The sequence below is a fragment of the Pelecanus crispus genome, chromosome Z (assembly GCF_030463565.1).
Source record: "Pelecanus crispus isolate bPelCri1 chromosome Z, bPelCri1.pri, whole genome shotgun sequence".
NCBI lineage: Eukaryota > Metazoa > Chordata > Aves > Pelecaniformes > Pelecanidae > Pelecanus > Pelecanus crispus.
In genome coordinates this window covers 44,724,412-44,743,125 of record NC_134676.1, presented here as the reverse complement: position 1 = coordinate 44,743,125, position 18,714 = coordinate 44,724,412, and the positions used below count along the sequence as shown (strand labels likewise).

The 18,714-nt window shown below is 42.4% G+C and overlaps 1 protein-coding gene across 2 annotated transcripts in view; it reads right to left on the bottom strand.

Moving 5' to 3' along the window:
* Positions 1–18,714, bottom strand: part of NTRK2 (neurotrophic receptor tyrosine kinase 2) — a 202,823-nt gene that overhangs the window by 35,070 nt on the left and 149,039 nt on the right. For both annotated transcript variants that reach the window (XM_075725955.1, XM_075725956.1), the window contains 3 exons: positions 14,291–14,421; positions 7,859–8,031; positions 4,021–4,255 (listed from right to left, as the gene is read on the bottom strand). In XM_075725955.1, the coding sequence (XP_075582070.1) occupies positions 4,021–4,255; positions 7,859–8,031; positions 14,291–14,421 (539 nt within the window). The remainder of the gene's footprint in view (positions 1–4,020; positions 4,256–7,858; positions 8,032–14,290; positions 14,422–18,714) is intronic.

The following is an 18,714-nucleotide window of genomic DNA, read 5'->3' as shown; positions in this document are numbered from 1 at the left end:
GTGGTTTGTACAAGCAGAGAAAAGGAGTCCTTATTTTCTCCACTGTTCCTTGCACTGTTGCACAAAGGCAAATATATTATACAAGAGCTAAACAGGAATTACACAACTGAGCTCCATAAATCTAAACCAGAAACAGAGTCTCTATCCTGCACTGGACAAACATAAAAATGTGGAAGGCTGAAATTCTAAATTCTGGTCCTAATGAAGTTAATGGCAAAGCTCTTGCTTACTCTGGTGAGATCACAGTTTAATCCAAAATCTTGGCTCAAGTCTGTAGTTGGCTGACAAGGCTGGATATTTAAAGCATATCCCTGTTAAATTTTTCTAAGTACTGGGATAAGATGACCTTCGGGTTTTGGTTTGTTTTTTTTTTTTTTTAAGCTTTTTGCTTATGATAAAGAAATGCAGAAAAGTATTTTAAGACCAAGTACTGAGCAACCACTTGCAAACCTGAACTGGAAGCCTATAAAGGACCTGATATACTATCTCTGAGTGCAAGAACAAATATTAGCAAAGTAGTTGTTCCCATGCTTCAGCATCAATAAGCCACTGAAAGCTGCTGCTGAGTCACACTACTTGGGTATCAGAGGGAAAGATGGGAAACCCTGACCTGTGGGGGTTGGGAGTCCAAACAACAAAAACCAGCCATCAACAAAACAAGTAAAAGTCCCTAATGAACCTGAGACCTAAGCTCTGCAAGTAAATAAATTTGTGAAATGATCCACTGTGCTACAAGGACTGCAGTGCAGCAGAGTGTCGTTGGAGTGTTTGGCACACAGACCAAACTAATTACTTGACAGTTGTTTTAGTTTGGCCTGGGGTGGACAGCAGTGCTGGGTAAGAAAAGCCACTGCAGTTTCTTCATCTCCCTGGGCTCATCTGGTCCTACTATTGAAAACTACTGCTGTTACACTGAATGCTAGCATGTACACCAGAGCTCCCCCCACCCACAAGATTCCTGCCCGATGAAAAAGAAAGGAAAAAAGAACAGAGGAGAAAAAGGAAAGCTTGTGCAATCAGGGCCACGCATCACATATACTTCCAGCCCAGGGGTTATTTCTCTCCCCCTCTTCCCCGAAGCATCTCTTAACAACCGAGCTGATTCAATGCAGAATGTCATTAACAATCTAACAGTGAACAAGGACTGGGGATCATCCTTATCTTACAGAAGCAAGCTATAAATAATCATCTTGGGCAAATCTAACATCCTGACAGGATGGCAGGATCCCGAAAACACTGATTCCAGTGTATTAATAAACACAAATGCTGAACCATTTCTTGCAGAGCTTTTTGGAGCTGTGTAAACCCTTCCAACAAACATCAGATAAAGCTGTCAAGGTTGGGGAAGAATTGCTTTTATGTGTGTGATTAAGCCTGAGCAGTTAAAAAGACTTAGCCTGCTATAAACAATTAGGTATGGTAGGTCAGTGCCATACCAGTGTCATCACTGACAGTTTCATTACTTAGGCCTGCCATGGATATAATTCTCCAGACAACTGTCTGGAAAGTCATCATAGCTTTGACTGTTTCATGACCAGCTTCTGACCAGCCCACATATGGCCCAAGCAGGGCAGGCCAAAACCTCACAGGCTCAACTGTAACCTCCAACTTTTATCACTGTGAAATATGGTGGTATGGCAGTGGCTCTGCCCCTCCTCTGCACCAGCTACAAGCCAGCTGCAACATGAGGGGCCAGAGAAGTGGTCCTTCTTGTTTTTCTCACTGTGCAGAACAAGCAACTACCCAACTTTAAGTTTCACACCCATCCATCATATTGCAAGCTTACACCATCAATTTGGATGGAGCCATGCTACTTTACATCTTCATTCATCCCCTCTGACACTTGTCTACCTCCTTCTCCCTTCGTTCACACTTGTGTCTTACAAGCACCTCTCTACACTTATATTTCCCGCCTTATTCATTCCCTCTCTCACATCCATGATTGCACCCTTTTCACACTACTCCCTCTTTCTTCTTCTCTGTTACACCCTGGACCCCCAAGATCCTCCCTTAGCCTCAAAAAAGGTGATGAAAAGGGAGAAAAGAAGGAAAGAAGAGAATGATTCTGTGCAAGAGGCAATGAGAAAAGCAGTGTACCGCTTGAATGAGGTTCTTTGAGAGGTACCCAAGGACTATCCAGGTTACCCAAAATTTCCTTTGGTGAACCCCTGCTTTCTCCAGGTCATGGGTCCTGTTCTAAATTTGTGCTTCATTGGGTAGATGCTTTGCTTGAGTGCTCATGTGTAAGACTCAGGGATTAAACCCAGGGGTATGTGAGCAGGTAAGAAGATGACGCCAGAGTCAGTACACTATCGCATGCCTGTGCCAGGTCTCAGTCATCCCCAGGAAGCCCATATGATTACTTAGCTTCCATCCCTTTTTGCAGGTATTTTTCTGCAGCAAGGAGTTACTATTTTTTTCCCAAAATAAGCGGAGCATTTATTGTTCAAAAATGCTGCCTCTGACTGTCAAGGCCTTTGCAAACACCTACTGTTAAGCATGGACATTCACTGTTAAGTGTAGTGATGAACATGGTAAATAAATCCAGTCTCACTGCAGTACAGAACAGAGACACGCCTCCAGTCCCAAGTATTGCTCATACTTCAGATACAAAATCAAGAAACCTGGTGCTTTGGTGCTCACTGGTGTCCTCACAAACACAAATAGAGGCAGTAATTACCATTCTATCTGTTTTTCCAAGTTCTGAAGTGCACTCATGCTTGTTTTACATCAACCAAATAGCCTGAAGTGCCAAGTTGCCAAAATAACAAAATATAGGAGGAATGTGGCTTGTATGTTTACTAAGTACAGGTTTGCCTTTTGAAAGAAAAGACAAAGAACAGGGGAGACTGTTACTTCTCAGCTGTTAAGTGAAATAACAGTAATTCTTGTGTGTAGCTTCCTCTGCGCTGTCCAGCCGCAGCTGGACGTAGAGACAATCTCTTTCCAGGCATCCCACAAACACTGACACTTAGGGTGACACTCTCATTAAGGACACAGCAGCCCACATTGGGTGGCTAAGGAAGAGGCCTTCATTTTATCTATAAGGAATTCACTGGCAACAAATCATGTAAGAGGCAGATACAGAAAATGTTCTTAAAGATGCTGAGTGGCTTATCCTACAGGATAAACTCTAGGGTTTATAAACTGCTTGGCCACAGATTGCCTTCCCCAAGCCACAAACACCTGATGGCTTCAGTTCCAGTCATGAAATTACAAATACAGTAGCAAACAGCAAATGCTGTCAACTGCATGACTTGCCACATAGTACAAAGACAACATCAACAACAGTAATTAATGTACGCAGTCCTGTTTATCCTAGTGATCCTAGAAGCCTTTTCCTTTTATGGCCACCAACCTCAGAGAAAATAGCCTGGGTCAGAATGAACAAGCACAATGGGCTACACTTACCCACCACAGAAGAGCTCTTCAACCATAAGCAGTAGGACTAAAGACATGCCTTAAGGCAGGAAAAACTTACTGACAGCCTTTCAAGTGCTGAGTATAGAAAAATTTCTCACCTAGTCTCTTCCTGAGTAAAATAACTGGTCCAGTGCTGCTGATCAGTACTTACACCTCCTCTAATAAACTGAAACATTGTACAATACCTGAGAGTTACAATTTCCATTTGTCTTAGCAATATATAAGAACACATTTTAGTAACTTCAAAGTGTTGGGCCAAATTTGATTACCCACTCTTCCCTTTTATCTGCTGCTGCTTCTTCTTCACTAAAGCCAAGCAAACATGCAAAATTTCTGCCCCGAGAAAAAGACCTTTCTATGATTTACTATTAGAATATAAAGCCAGCATTTATAAACAACAGGACATTCCAGTCTTACTCTGATCAACTCTCTTCAAATTTAACAAAACTATGTAACTCAAAACCGGGTTCTTCATATGCCTGCCTCTAAATTACCTGACAGACAGAGGGTCGACTGTAAAAGCAGCATCAGTCACATCAATGTGGTAAGATGACTGAACAAGACCTCAGTTATTACCAACTACAGCAGTTCACTTACCCTATAGTAGTCTGTGCTGTACACATCTCTAGACATGCCAAAATCCCCAATCTTCACCAGCAGGTTCTCACCAACCAGACAATTCCGGGTAGCAAGATCCCGATGCACGAAGTGCTGTGACGCCAGGTAAACCATACCAGCTGCAATCTGCTGGGCAATGTGAAGCATCTGGGATTGGGTCAGCTCAGCAGGACGGTTGCCTTCTGCCATCAGTACTGCATCTGGTCCATGTGCCCTGCACCAAAATACAAGCTGATTAAGTGATAGACCACTTGTAAGCTGGAAAAGTGAAAGGCATTAGTGAGCCTAAAACCACACAACTGACTTGCTCAAATATAATAACAAAAAGGGCTACAAATTCTTTGGTGAAATAGGGGAAAAAACTGTATCTTGGCTTTTTTCATTCACTGTTTTCTTCCATTGTGTGAAAGACAGGTGGTGTGAAGAGCACTACACAACAGGTGATATATTCCTTATGGAAATAAGGTACATACATTCATAATAATACCCCTCTGTCCAAAACCACCACCTTTCTCCTGTTCCATTCTAGTAATCTTTTCTGGAGAAAGGCTGGCAAACATAGCTGTTTGGTAACTGAGGAAAACCTTATCACTCTATAAGAGTGAAAGGCAGTAGAGTGAAAGGCAATGAAGTGGCATGCACAGCATCACTTTTCCTATGACCAGTATTCCTTGATTTCTATAGCAAGCCCGGCCATTGACCCTTCCAGCTTTTCTTAAAGAAGAGCTAACTTCCTTCTGAGACGCCATCTGAGAAACAAGGGCAGCAATTTTAGATTTACACTTCTAATTTCCTATCCAAATGCACAGCAGGAAACCATTTTTGCTTATTTCATCACCAAGGGTGAGGCCTGGCTGAGATGGGAATTCTTGACTATAGGAAGAGGACACAAAACACACGCTGTTTGGAACAACTTAACAACTTCAGAAATACGAGCTTTTCAAGCCCTAGCAAGTCCCTAAGATGCAATAATCAACTGATTAATGAGAAACTTCTATACACTGTAGCAGACAGAGAGCTGTTTTGCATTTGGAAAGCCCAGCGAAGTACTGGAACACATGTGCTTCACCCATCTTGTTAGCTCTGGTACATATGTGTAACATCCTACTATCTTTAAGATACAGATATAAACATTCCTACACACAACACTTTAGAGTAAGCATTACTAGCTAACCCCTGTCCAGTTAATGAGGTCATCTGGTAATCATTCCTCATTTGATACACCTTATAATATTCTGAATATCCCTTTCCATCCAGTCCATTATTCTGCGTATTCAGAAGCCTTTTTTATTCCATTCCTGCAGACTATTCTATCTAAGAGACCACCTCTCCTCTTCCCTCCTCAACTTTTTTTTTTTTTTTTAAATACTCTAGAACTGATTTTTAGTTTCTCTCAAAACTCCTTCCTTCGTACAAAGAGGAATTTCAGCGAATCACCTTTCTAATCGATAGAGGTGAGGCCTTAATTCGTCCCTAGGGGAAGGGCACAGGAGTTTGGAAAAGAGTTGCAAATTAATCAAAATCTGTGAGATCAAATCTGACACTACCTATTAGAAACATGATATTAAAATTGCCCCAAGGGAAGAACTTCATGAGCAAAGTGACAGATGTGAGAATGAAAGGAAGGAGGGTGTGTAGCATTGCTGGGACTGCATCTAGTACCAGGCAAAGAAGCTCTCTGCCACAGGGCACACGCAGACAGCCATTCAACTGGTCTGCGCTGTGGGGAATAAGCATAAGGATAAGAAATCTCCAACCAAGACCCACAGGCAAATTCCTATTGAAAAGCACTGGTCCTTTTCATTGCATAGATTTTTGTAATGACTGGTCTCAGACATGAAGCTCTGAGCTGCTAAATTAAAGAACTCTTCACCTTTTGCTAGGTTCCTTGAGGACATGGTCTGTATCTAATGAAACTTTTGGATTACTCGTAACACTCCATCCACCTTCCTTGTCCTCTTGGCGCTGGCTGTAAATGAGGTGCTCCTCAGGAACATTGACAGAGATTTCTTTGGATCCACATCAGCCTCCACTAGCCAGAACAAGCACAGAGCAGTGATGAATTTGAGGCTTTAGTCCTAGATCTGAAATAGCATTTGGCTGCATGCAGACTTCAAGGCTCATTTGGGTTAAATTTTGGATTCATTTTTCCCCGACAGCCTTTGGTGGCGCTGCAGGGTAAGAAATACAGGCTCTTATAGCCCGCTTACAACTAACCTCTGATCTGCAGCACAAGCTGCAGCAAATGTGAGAGGAATGACAAATTGGAGCTTAGGTTTAACAGCTTGTCCCAGCATAATCATTTTATGTTCTAAAGACAAGGGCTGATTAATAATTGAAAAAAAGAGAAGACCTAAAGTAGAGAATATACTGTCTGCTAAACTACCTTTCTGTACAATAATTCAAAATCAGAGTTACGAGGTAAGAAAAGGCCAATCAAAAAGAATCAAAGAGTAAGTATTTCTTATGAAATAAGAAATTATTTCTTATCAGCTGTGAATCTGGCTTCTTCTAATGGAAATTCAAAGTTCTGAAAAAGTACTGGGATGACATCTTAGGAAACTGCAGTTCTCTCCTGGTCCACAGCAGAGGTCCAATCAGGCAAATGTAAATGCCCTGACATGGCTCTGACAATATACTTAAATCCTCTGCCAGAGACAATCAGTCTGGGAAAAGTAATAGCAGTTGCTCTGCATCCCCAGTTCAGGCCCTGGTCTCCCTGCCAAACCTGACAGCTCTGCCAATATGGGAGGCTGCTTGTTGATGTCATTTGCTTTTACGGTGTAGCTATTTGTTTAGCGGAGATTAGAAAGACAGCAAACTCATTTCACATAGGCTATCAAAAATGCATAAATGGCAACACTAGCAGTCACTAGCCACTTCAGTCAGATAGAAAATCTGAACCCATTTAAAGGGACATCAGTTTTGATTGTTTAACAGCTTGGTCACAGATGTCTTTCCAAAATGGTGGTACCCCTAGTTATCTTTGGCAGGAGAGATCTCAGTACATCGAAATGCCTTTGTGATATCCTTTGATGAAAATGACATAGAAGACCTTGAAAGAACATTCTGTTATGCAAATTTTTTTTTACATAGGAGCAAAAGCTGTCTCAACTGCTTATTTTTATATCGAGTGCAGGCTAGTGGAAATGGCACATACACAAGGCCACTGTTCGTAACTTCCTGGTTCATGAGTTACCTATTATTGTGAACCTTAGGTATTCTCTATTTATTTGTGACTGCTTTACTAACAAATTTCAATTTCTGATGCACATTCCTGAACAGCACTATGACATAAAGCCCTAATCCAGACCCCAAGATGTAGCATTTTCCATTGCACTGAGGTTTCCATGGATCACAGTTTTCTTGCTTCAGATAAATGGCAGTCTTTCCAAAACACCGAGAGGAGGGAAGAGAAAAGGGGTTAGATTTCAAAAGCTCTTAGACGCCTACAGATAGCTATAGGTGTTGAGTGGGATCTTCCCAAGTGCTACCAGAAAGCCTGCAAGAAAACGATTCCTACTGTAAGATTTATAACCAAACATTTCAGAATACATTGAAATATATTGGAAACAACATTTCTTTGGTTCCTACTCCTTTGGTGCAAAGCATAAGGCTTAACTTAATGGTACTTCCAAATACACGAAGAAATGATGAGTCCCATGTCCCCGTACAGAAGACCAGAGCTGCACAGACTTGCACTTCTAATTATCAGCATTTTCCAGTGGTAGTAATTAATTTGACATGAAGTACCAGTAACATCTACTTTCTCTGCCCACTTCAGGCTCAGCAGCAAAATATATGTTTGTGGATTTACCTGAGGAATTTGTTAAGATCTCCATGCTTCATATATTCAAAGACCATGATGAGCGGATCACCCTCGACGCAGACGCCATAGAACTTGACGATGTGCTCATGTTGCAGGTTAGTTAGCAGCTCTGCCTCGCGGTGGAAATCCTTGCGGGCATTGTCGCTGGCATCCTTCAGCGTCTGATGGAGAAAACGAAAACTTAAGGAAGGGGAGATGTTTGCAGAAGGTAGCGAACATGTGGGATGGCACTGTAAGGGTAAGATAAGGACACTCTACTGCATAAAGGGTGGAGGAAGTACTTTCTTAATAACTCTTTTAGAAATGCAGATGTGATGTTTAAGTGCAATTAAATAACAGCAGTACAATTTTTCATTCTCCTGCCACATGTCATCCCAAACAATGATTTTTCTTGTAAGAGGATGTAGGAATACTCATCTTACTGATCTTCCTGTGCCAAGTGTTTTCCAAACACAGAACAAATAAACTGATCTTATCAAAAAAATATATTAGTACACAGCTGGTTCATATCCTTTAGCATTTAACTCAGGCAAACCCTAGTATCCTGTTGGTATTTACCTTTCTCAGAAGTTCCTTAAAATAAAACTCTGCTCGCTTAAAATACTTAGTGGGAATGTAGATGCATCTTTGGTGTTAATAATGTCACTGTTGCTGATGTTGGCCCCTATGGTGTGCTATACATTAGGTAGATTTATACAAGGGTACATCCGTGGGCCAGAACTTACAACCTGAGACTTCAGCCAGAAACCCCTTTGAAATTCAATAAAGCTACTTGCATGCCTAAGATTAAGGATATGTATAAGTAATTGGAGGATCAATCCTAATTTGATAGACAGAGAGGAAGTAGATGCAGATCAGAATTCTGGGGTGTCACTTTTTCTCCCCCCCCCCCCCCCCCTTTTATTTATACAGCTCTAAACTCTTGCATATTTTCATTTTGAGGGAAATATATCAACACTGGATCAAATAGGAGCCTTAAATGTTGTATAATGAAATTATGCTAATTTAACTGCCACACACAGACAGTTTCAAATCTCTTCTTAAGAGCTACACTTCCTAAGCAAGGAAACACTTTCATGCACCAAAAAAAGCAAATTCTGACACCAATTAAATGAGGAATAATTATAATTGACAATAAACCACTCTACTTTCAAAAGGTACAGTGGTTGCACTACACTAATTGAAACAATATTTTTAAAACAGTGAGAGAAAGATAGCAGGTTACCAATGTTCACAAATTATTATTCACAGAAACTAATGTATGGGCTCTGTACCTCTGGATTTTAAATACACCTAGACTTAATACAAAGGAAGATGAGACACAAAAGTAGTGGCATTGTTTTAATCAAAGATGCTTTTTCCTGGCCATCTGGTCACTTTATTTTCTACCCTGAATTCATATACAGAACATGGGACCAGCAACACTCATCAGAACAGACACAGAACAACTTGATACTGTACAATCATTATGCCAACAAACCCAGTTTTTAGCTGCAGGGGTCATGGTTTGTTCAAGCTTTTTCTTTAACAGAGACAATTCTGTCCACTCTTCTAGTTTTATACATATGCATGTGTGAAGAAGGGACTAAGAGATGACTGTCAAACACTTGCTTTACTTGTGAAACTGCAACCACAGGTCTTGAAAAATGAACAGCTACCATATACGGTTCAGATCGGGGGACAAGGAACAGGGCAGACTGGATAGCCATCTACCAAGTTCAAGGGCTTTTCCCTGTGGATTTCAGGCTCTATGGATCCTAGAGGCAACAGAAATCACTCATGCCACTCCCTTCCCTCGGGGTCCCAGTTATGAACCTTTTGTGTCTTCAGGCCCAGAACCCTTCTTCCACAAGTTTTATTAATAATGATCCAACAAGGATACTGCACCATCAAAGCTTCACAAGCTATGCTATATTAGTATACACAGATATATCATCTAAGGTGGATATCAAATTGGCTCCCCACTGTGGTCCCCACAAAGTCACATCTGAACCAAGCAAGGACTGAAATTGAAATGTCTTCCAATGCTTTCAGGCTCTGGCACAATGCTTCAACATGATGCAGGCACCAGCCCACAGTCGAATCTACGCTATATAGTGAAATCACTGGCAACAATTCTGTTGTCACTTGAGTTTCCTCTGGTGGTTTCATGCATAAAGCAATTCGACTGTAATTCTCCTCAACAACAGAATTAGAAAAAAAAATTCCTATAAAACCCATTTTTAAATAATAGCAACCTGGAAAAAAAAATGACAGGGAGAAGCATAGGCTGATACTCTTTCCAGCAGGCTCTTTCCCTGGAAAGACAGTAAGAATGCTGACAGCTCTGCCCTGTAAGGATGGCATATTGTGTATTTCAGAAGACGCTTTTTATCTCACAGAAACAGCAAAATTATCATATGACAGAGCAGTTGCCATGGCAATTACATATTTTCTGTCAAACAGCAAAAAGCAGAAAGGTCTCAAACGCAGGTAAAAGTCAGGCAAGGTTTCTACTACCAAGGGGTGACTTGAATTTCTGTCACCCACCACTGCAAAACCCCTTTTTCATTATTCCATGCAATGCTCAGAATAGACACAATGCATGAGAGATAGCTGACACAGATGACACAGTCAGGCAAGGAGGAGACTGGAAAGTGAAAAAATTAGTAAGTATGTAGAATTTACATAGAAATGACATTGACTAATGCATTTAGCTTGTTCTCAGTGCAAGAGAAAAAATAAAACCAAAATAAAACCGTAAGAGCACAAAGAAAGAAAAAGCCATAATCATTATTATTATCATTACTGACAAGTATGCCAAAGCTCTGCATACAAAGCACTCTCACCAGCTGATAGGAGTTTTTCCCAAGTAGGAGCTGACATACAACCACATGTACTTTCCAACCACTCAGGCTAGCAGCTACGGAGGAGGGACATGCTCTGGTGGGCAACAGAGGGACCCCTGCATGTTACAGGAGCTCTACATCTGCTGAGTTCATCCTTGTGACAATCGGACTACCACCCCATGCTTATTCTCCTCCACAGAGCCCTTGCCCAGGTATCCACGTACCATCTGGTCTCTGCAGACCCATGCTCTGTAGTGAGTGCAAACCACCAGCTCCTTAGTCCATCCCAACACCACAGAGCTGCATTCACGGGCAAGTCAGAGAAAGAGCAGGGGGATGTGGCTCTCACCAACATCAGTATGACTTGGTAATAAAACTCTCACGACAGTTGTCCTTTATACTGTTTCAGCCTTCCCCTATGAAATCCTTACTACTGCTCCCCATCACCATACAAGAGCTGAGTGGTACATTTCCTCAAGAAATAAAGGGGTGGTTTTGACCCTTCTCTGAACTGAAGACCCGAAGAGTTGGAAACCTTTGGTTTTCCTCTGCAGGTGCTGTGGAAACGTTCTTCACTTCACACACACAGCAGTCTGCTACGGAGCACAACCCTGGAGCAGCACATGGTGAATCCCCCTCTAACCTCCCAGAGGAGCCAAAGGCAGCTGCTAACCTGTGCCCTGACAGTCATCCTCACCTCCAGCTCCAGCCAGGTTAAACTAGTGCAAGACTATGCCTGGGGATCCAACCCTATGAGGAGACAGTACCAATCCAGGCATGGCAAAATGGCCCGCAAGGAAATGATAACTTTTCCTTCCTCTGCCCTCTGTTCTCTAGAAGCGCCTGCAGCAAATGGTGTACTGGTGTGATGTACAAACTCACCTGGGGGGAAGGCTAGTACAATGCCCATGCAAACAGCTTAACCTGTGGTTAAGCTCTCTATGCACACAGTTTGATCCACAGAAAGCATTTCCAAACACTCAGTGCTCCCCTCAAAAAGCCTGATGGTCAAAACAAATTTAAACAGATTGTCTTTCTCCTCTTCCAAGGAGCAAAAGCTCAAGCACTTTGGGTTGTTTATGCTAAGACTGATTTTATATCTTTCCAGATTTTTCTGGGCCTCTTAGCTCCTAAATAATTTGCTGCAGCAGTGTCAGCATTTCAGATACTGGCCAGCAGAAAAGGAGAAAGATGCATGTTGAGTGAGATGGAGTGATGTTCAGGGCCAGGCGTGAACAGTGCAGTTGCCCAGCAACCAGCAGGCACAGGCAGCCAGTGGGGACCACCAGCCATCCTGATCCACCCCGTGCAGGTGAGACTGTGACTCCTCACTGCCAAAATCCCCCTGGCACCACCTTATTCCTCACCGAGTACACATTCCCACTAGGCTCACTGAATCTATTTCATGGAGACAGGTGTGTTGTGGTTTTGCCCTCGGGGGTGAAGCTCTCTAGAGCCCTTGCTGTGTGCCAGGAGGAGCTGCCCTCCGCTGCTAGCATCCAGGTCTGCTTCTCTAAGACTAAAGGAAAAAAAAAAAAAAAAAAAAAAATCACACATTTTTACTGCCAAACCCTGTGCCCAGCAGTGGGGTCCGGACACAAGCCTCTGGCTAGCTCTCTGCACATCAGTGAGGTCCCATCCCTTGACTTCCACTGCGACTGGAGGATACCTGTGAGCTACAGTTGGTACCACAGTGAAAGAGAAAAGCACCAGGCAATTAACCCCTCAGTTATATGGGGATCAATCCAATGGCACAGTTTGCCAAAAAATTCTCTCTTTGACAGCAGCCAGTCACATCTTCAAGAACCAATGCGAGAAACATAAAATGGGCATAACCTGTCCCCAGAGGTAATTCTTCCAACAGCTGCCTGCAAGTTCCTTATTAAGAATGCTACAAAGAGTGGATTTGGTAAAAAAAAAAAGGTATGACAACTGTTCCAGAAAACTGATAGATTTGTCATCTAAATCTATGGAGACATCTCTCCCTTTAAAGGCTTGAATGCTCTTCCTTGTGAATTACACTGAGAAAGAGCAGCAGAGAGCGAGCGCGGCGCAGCATTTAACGGCAGAAGTGCTAGGCTCCATTTGGTCAGAACTTTCAAAGGGAGCGAGTGGAAAGACTTTTATTTTGCTATCAAGCAGTTCCCTGAAGTGATAGAGGAAAGGCAATTTCCACTCTAGCTTCACCAAAATACAATAGAAAATTCATTCAGATCTAGTTTTGTCATCTCCTATCTCTTGCTTTCTCCTGTCTATGATACATCCCTTCAGGCCTCAATTTTTTCTCACCAGTCAACGTGACTGAACAACTCACAAGTATCAAAAAGCTTGTAACCTTGGCAAACCCCCAAAACCTGTTATTTTTGATGGAGGAAGAAAGCACTCTAGAAGTCCATCCTCCTTTCATGTTCTCTCACTGCCAGATCCAAAAGTCCATTTCTTGTCTCCAAATTCAAGATGATCTACTCGACTTCTTTTACTGTATGGTTTGATCCAAGATGTATGCACTGTTGCCTAATTGTTACTGGTCACATAAAATTATTTTCTGATCCCTAGGCACAGCCCAAATTCTAAATGTGTATTCCTCCTGCATTTAATGAGATAGTTCAAATGCTGAACACCTTGTTCAGCTTTTGGCAGACCACTACAGATGGAGATTGTTGCCAAGGAGACTTTGAAAACTCTTAGAGTGTAGTTTCACCGATACTGTTTTCTAGCATACATAGTCAACAACCAACCTCAGCCCTTCCATTCTGGGGGATGAAAAGGCTTGGTACAGTGAAGCAGGTTTGGTGTCCAAGCTCTGAGATCAAGCTGGAAATCTTCTTAACCCTTGGCAGATTCCCAACATACCGTGTAGTCTGTGGCCTTTAGGAGAACCAAACAAATCTCTTTTTTTTTTTTCCTCCCAGAAATGTGAGAACTATTCTATATACTTGAAACTCCAAGGTTATGGCTGTTTCCATGTAGTTTTCTCCTCCTCTGGACTGTATTTTGGAAGAGTTGACTGGAGCTGTATAATCAAGAAACACTCCTCCAGGTCTGACATATCATGACTTCTGGATTTCCACAGAGCCGGTGTTTAACAGCACATGAAAATAATTATCCACAAGTTTGTTACAACAATCCTGGCAGCTATACTAATGACAATTACCCACAGATAATTTCAGTGGCTGACTAAAAGAATGGCACAATTCTGAAAAAGAAAGGCATTCTTTGACTAGCAATTATACATATAACCTATTCACTTAGCTAGTAATAGATTATTTTTTTAGACACACACGTCACATGTATTTTTAATGACCTAGACATTATTTTTCACTAATTATATTTTAAATAGATCGTAGAAGATTTTGCCCCTTTGTGACACACTCTGTTCCCCCCCTTTTCCTTATGAAATTCAGCTCTCATTTTATAATCCACAGCAAGATCAAATATCACATACTCTTAACACCCCATTAGCCTTGTGAACCCTTCCACATATATCAGAGCTGTTACACTGGGCTACAGAATAGGCAAACACGATCATTTACAAATAAAATAGCATTAGTTGCAACCATGAATTAATAATGGAAACCCTAGATCCTTTTACCTTCACTGCCACCAAGATCTTGTCCTGCTCGGGACAGAGGTTATAGCATTCCGCCAGAAAGACTTTCCCAAAGGCTCCTTCTCCCAGTTCTCTTTTGAGAACGATATTGTGGCGCTTGATGTGCTGCACAACTGTGAAGAGAAGACAAAATGGAGGTCAGAAGTGAGCTGCAAGGCCAGGATGGGATGGGGTCCATGCTTACATGGAGACAGGGTTGCCTGTAGAGTGGGGCACATGTTGTGGAAGGAATCAAACTGCTCACGTGTCATTCATTAGTGCTTTGTCCAAAAAGACCAAGTTTATATATTTATATTTGGAAAGTAGTGCATTTGCTGGATAAGAAGACATGGGATTAAGAGTCACCTGGGAAAAGGCCATTTATCATCATGTTAGGATGACTGCTGCAGAGCATACGTTAACAGCCAATGCTGCTTTTTTAAAAACAGGAAGACAAAGAATCAGAAAACAAACCAAACCTTTCTCACACCACTTCTATTTTTGTACCTCTAACAATAGCTGAACTCTCTCGTCCAAAGCCAAAAAGTTTTAAATTAACCTAATCCATGAAAACAAAATGTGCCCGCTTTCAACTAAATCCAACTTACTCTCTGGTTCTCCTACCACTTGTTCAAATGCTTTCCCTCCCTCTGCTATACTACAGTTACAATAAGATAGACATTTTGTTCTCGCAAATACGATGTACAGTATTGCTCTGAAGTAAAAGAAATAAAAGATGGACAAAGGTTTTAGTCAGCGTAGTGGACAGATCCTTAGTTGAATTGCTGCCCAGAATCAATTGATTCAGACATTAAAGTCCTTGAGCATTTATGTTCAACTCATTTTACATTTTCCTTTCAGCACAAGCTTCCATTAGAAGATTTAATACTTAAAAGACTGTACCAAATTTTGTAGAATACATTATCAATTTGCAATGTTCAAGCTAAATAAAGCAGCTGTAAGGGCAGTTTAAATGGCCAACTCAACAGGGTTGACAGCTTGTGCTGCTGAAATTGTACAAAACAGTCAGCATCTACTGAAGAATTTAACCTCAGTGCATGTAGCTGCTTTTGCAAACCCTGAAATTTAACCCTGTCTGGACAAAGCCTATTTGCAACATAAATCCTAATCACAGTGAAGTAAATAGCAGTGCACAGGCATCAGGCCGGCTTCTGCAAAGGCATGAATCTCACCTCAGCTGCTTAACTGCAGGGACCAGGACTGAACCCTGCCAATAATTCAGGATATATTCAGATGCACACCAACCCCTGCCTCCACGCTTGGCCACCTGCCTGTTCCAACCTGGGTGACCAGTTAAGCAGAAACCACCTTGCTTCCATTACTAAAAGATGGAAAATGGAGTGCTGCTGTTAACAGCAGTGGGGAGAAGTGGCACAGCCTGTCCCCATTGCTGTCACCAGCATTTGGAGGAAGGGCCCACAGTCTACAAGACAAAAATACATGTGTCCCACACCCTGAGCCTATGGCAACATAACCTGAGTGCACTGCATATAAATGCACTTCATATCCATGTGTGTGCATGCAAGGGGAGTCCAGTGCTGGAACAAGCCAGGAGAGTGAGAGATGTCCCCAGCTGCCTCCATCATGAGTCTGCCAGACGGGCAGCGCACCCAAGCAGCAGACCTCCACCAGACCCAGCTGGCATCTGCCAGAAACCCCCAGGACAGTGTGTAAGCAGGCCCACCACATCCTGGGAGTGGAGTGAGGAAAGCCAGCTTCTCCCCACGCCACACCAGACCCACCAGGGCTTGCTCCTGTCCCTGCAGCAGGGGACAGGGACAGCAGAGGAGGCATTGTCCTCTGATGTCTCCCGGCAGAGGCCGCACATCCCACTAATAACTGAGTACACATGCAAGGTACCAATGTTTTTCACTCTTGTCAAACTCTGGTCTAGCATAAGATTAAGTTTTATTGTGCTGATGCTCTTATATGGGTACGCTTTGTTTGGCAAGATACCCGAGCAGCTCCCCTGCAGTCAGCAGGAATTTGCTTTTTATTTGCATTTCCTCCTCAGCGCTGGCTTTTCAAATAAAGCACAAAATGCAGTCAGCAAGAGACAGGCCTGAAGCAAAACACACCTTTTCCTCATGTATGCAAGTTAACTGGCATCCCTCACCTCTGCTAATACCAGCAACAAGTCAGACACACAGGGAGGACTGCTGCTCCGGCACGCCACCTGAGCACAGGATCATGGCACAACTCATGACTTGTGCTTTAAAAAAAATGTTTTCTAATAAATGAGCAGTCTCCCCTACCCCTTGCCAAATCTGGCATTCAATCCTGCCTCTTGGGGAATTCTCTTTCCCTCTGCTTGACCAGTATCACCAGGAAGATGCCTCTCTTCCTTCCCTAGAGAGGGAAGTTCAGCTCCACGTTACCAGTGTCACTGTCTTAAACAAAGCCCACAGACAGGGAGTCGGGCTGAGATCCTGTCTTACTGGCGTCAGCAGTGAAGCTCCGGCATAGGCAGTTTTTCACTCGGTTCTCTCCACAGCCGCCAAAGACCCCGTGATGAAACACAGTCAACTTCTCAATTTTGTGTGGGTCCTCTCCATTTTGAACCCAGCCCACCCCCAATGTTGGCCCTATCAGTACGAAGGTTTTTGTGAAGTTCCTGCAGGACTTCACAAACAATAGAGTAAAAATAAATAAGAAACATATCAAATACTTCTCTGTAGTAGACTTACAGCTGCTGTTAAATGCTCTTATATAAACCAAGCATTTGAATAAACAACCCATCCCATAAACCAAACTGTCAAAACTGAAACACAGCAAGCTGCAGAAGAGATCTGCACAGAATATATTTGCAACTTGTCATGCTCTAGCCATCCCTGTTACCTTTCTGAGCTGCACCGAGTTACTAAACAAATAAAAAATGACAGTAAATGTGACTAAATGGGCAGAGATTAAATATAAGAACAATGTAAGTAAATCAAACACATATGATGTGACGGAAATATGAGCTAAGGAAAAAATCCGTTTAGCACATTCAGGGCCCCAGCCATAATGACACCATCTTCAGTGGGAGGAGATTTCAGCAGGAGATACACTGAAAAATTCAGGTCAAAATCTGCTTTCAGTTAGTATCAGGATAAGCCAATTATATCTGTTGAAGTCCAAGAGATTATCCTGGATTTACATTGAAGAAACAAAGCAGAATTTGGCCAAAGAGGTGGGATAACTGAATTACCAAAGAAGTGGTCTCATAATATTGTCTCACAGGCAAAGACACACAAACATTCAAAGGGCGGCTATGTATTTTCCTCCTTTTGACTCTAAATGGTGATTGCCTTTGAGCTGCCATTTGTACTTTTAGGAGCACAACATCCCTGGTTTAAAAGATCTTGTCTAATTACTGTAAAAAATACTTTACATTAAGCTAACAGCTAAGTGGAGTTGAAACATTTAAGAGGAAAATTAAACATAAAATATGAAGTGAGACTGAGCAAATTAAACAAAGGTAAATGCTGAAAAGAGGCAGGGGTGTTAAATAATAACCACACAGCCATGCCCACAGAAGCAGGGGGCTCCCACGGATGACTGCAGGGAATCAGATGGCAACAGGGAGCACAACTGCAGAAAAGGGCTCTTTTCTCATATTGAGGTCTCAGAGACATCCCACCAACAGAGCTGCACTTCTAGGTATTCCACTCACTGATAAACAAGACGTTGCACTGGAAATGACACATCAAAGCCTTATCCTGCAAACACTGCCTGCAGGCATGTGATTGCACTCCCCAGGTGACCTACCTTTGGTGGTGAGGCTGAACAGAGAGGGTCACACCACGTTCTGGAGTGGGTCCCAGCAAAACGGGCAACTCGGGATCACCTCACCACATTGAATTCACTGAGTTGAATGTGACTGATTCCAGACAGCAGGACACTTAGCAGTATAAATTATTAAAATGTGTCTGCATGTAATTAAAAAGTGAAATGCTGTGACAGCGTGAAAGTGTTTTCCCCTTGGTCACAAACAATAGGTTGGAACATTTTACCACCACGTGTGACCATTACACCACCTAAACTGACCTTCTACGCAGCACAGAGCATAGTATTCAGTTAAATGACTTGTGCTTGGCAGGAGACTACCTCCAGAAAGCAGCTGTGCCAGTCCTGATTTGAAAGTCTGAACTATTCACTTGTTCTATGTGTAATAATTTTCATTGCTAAAAAAAATGCATGCCTTTTTCTTTGTCTCCTAATTTTTAGCTTGTCTGGCTGCATCTCCCTCGGGTTTTAGGAGGCTTTCTCTGCTAGCTTGAGCAGCCTTGCAAGGTCTGGCAGCACTCTTCTTGCTCTTCTTGGTAAGGCAAGGAGATGGAAGCTCCTCCCAGGAAAACATTTTCTCCAGTTCACCAGTCATTTTCATGTCTCTTCTCTGGAAAAATTTTCAACAACCTTTTAGA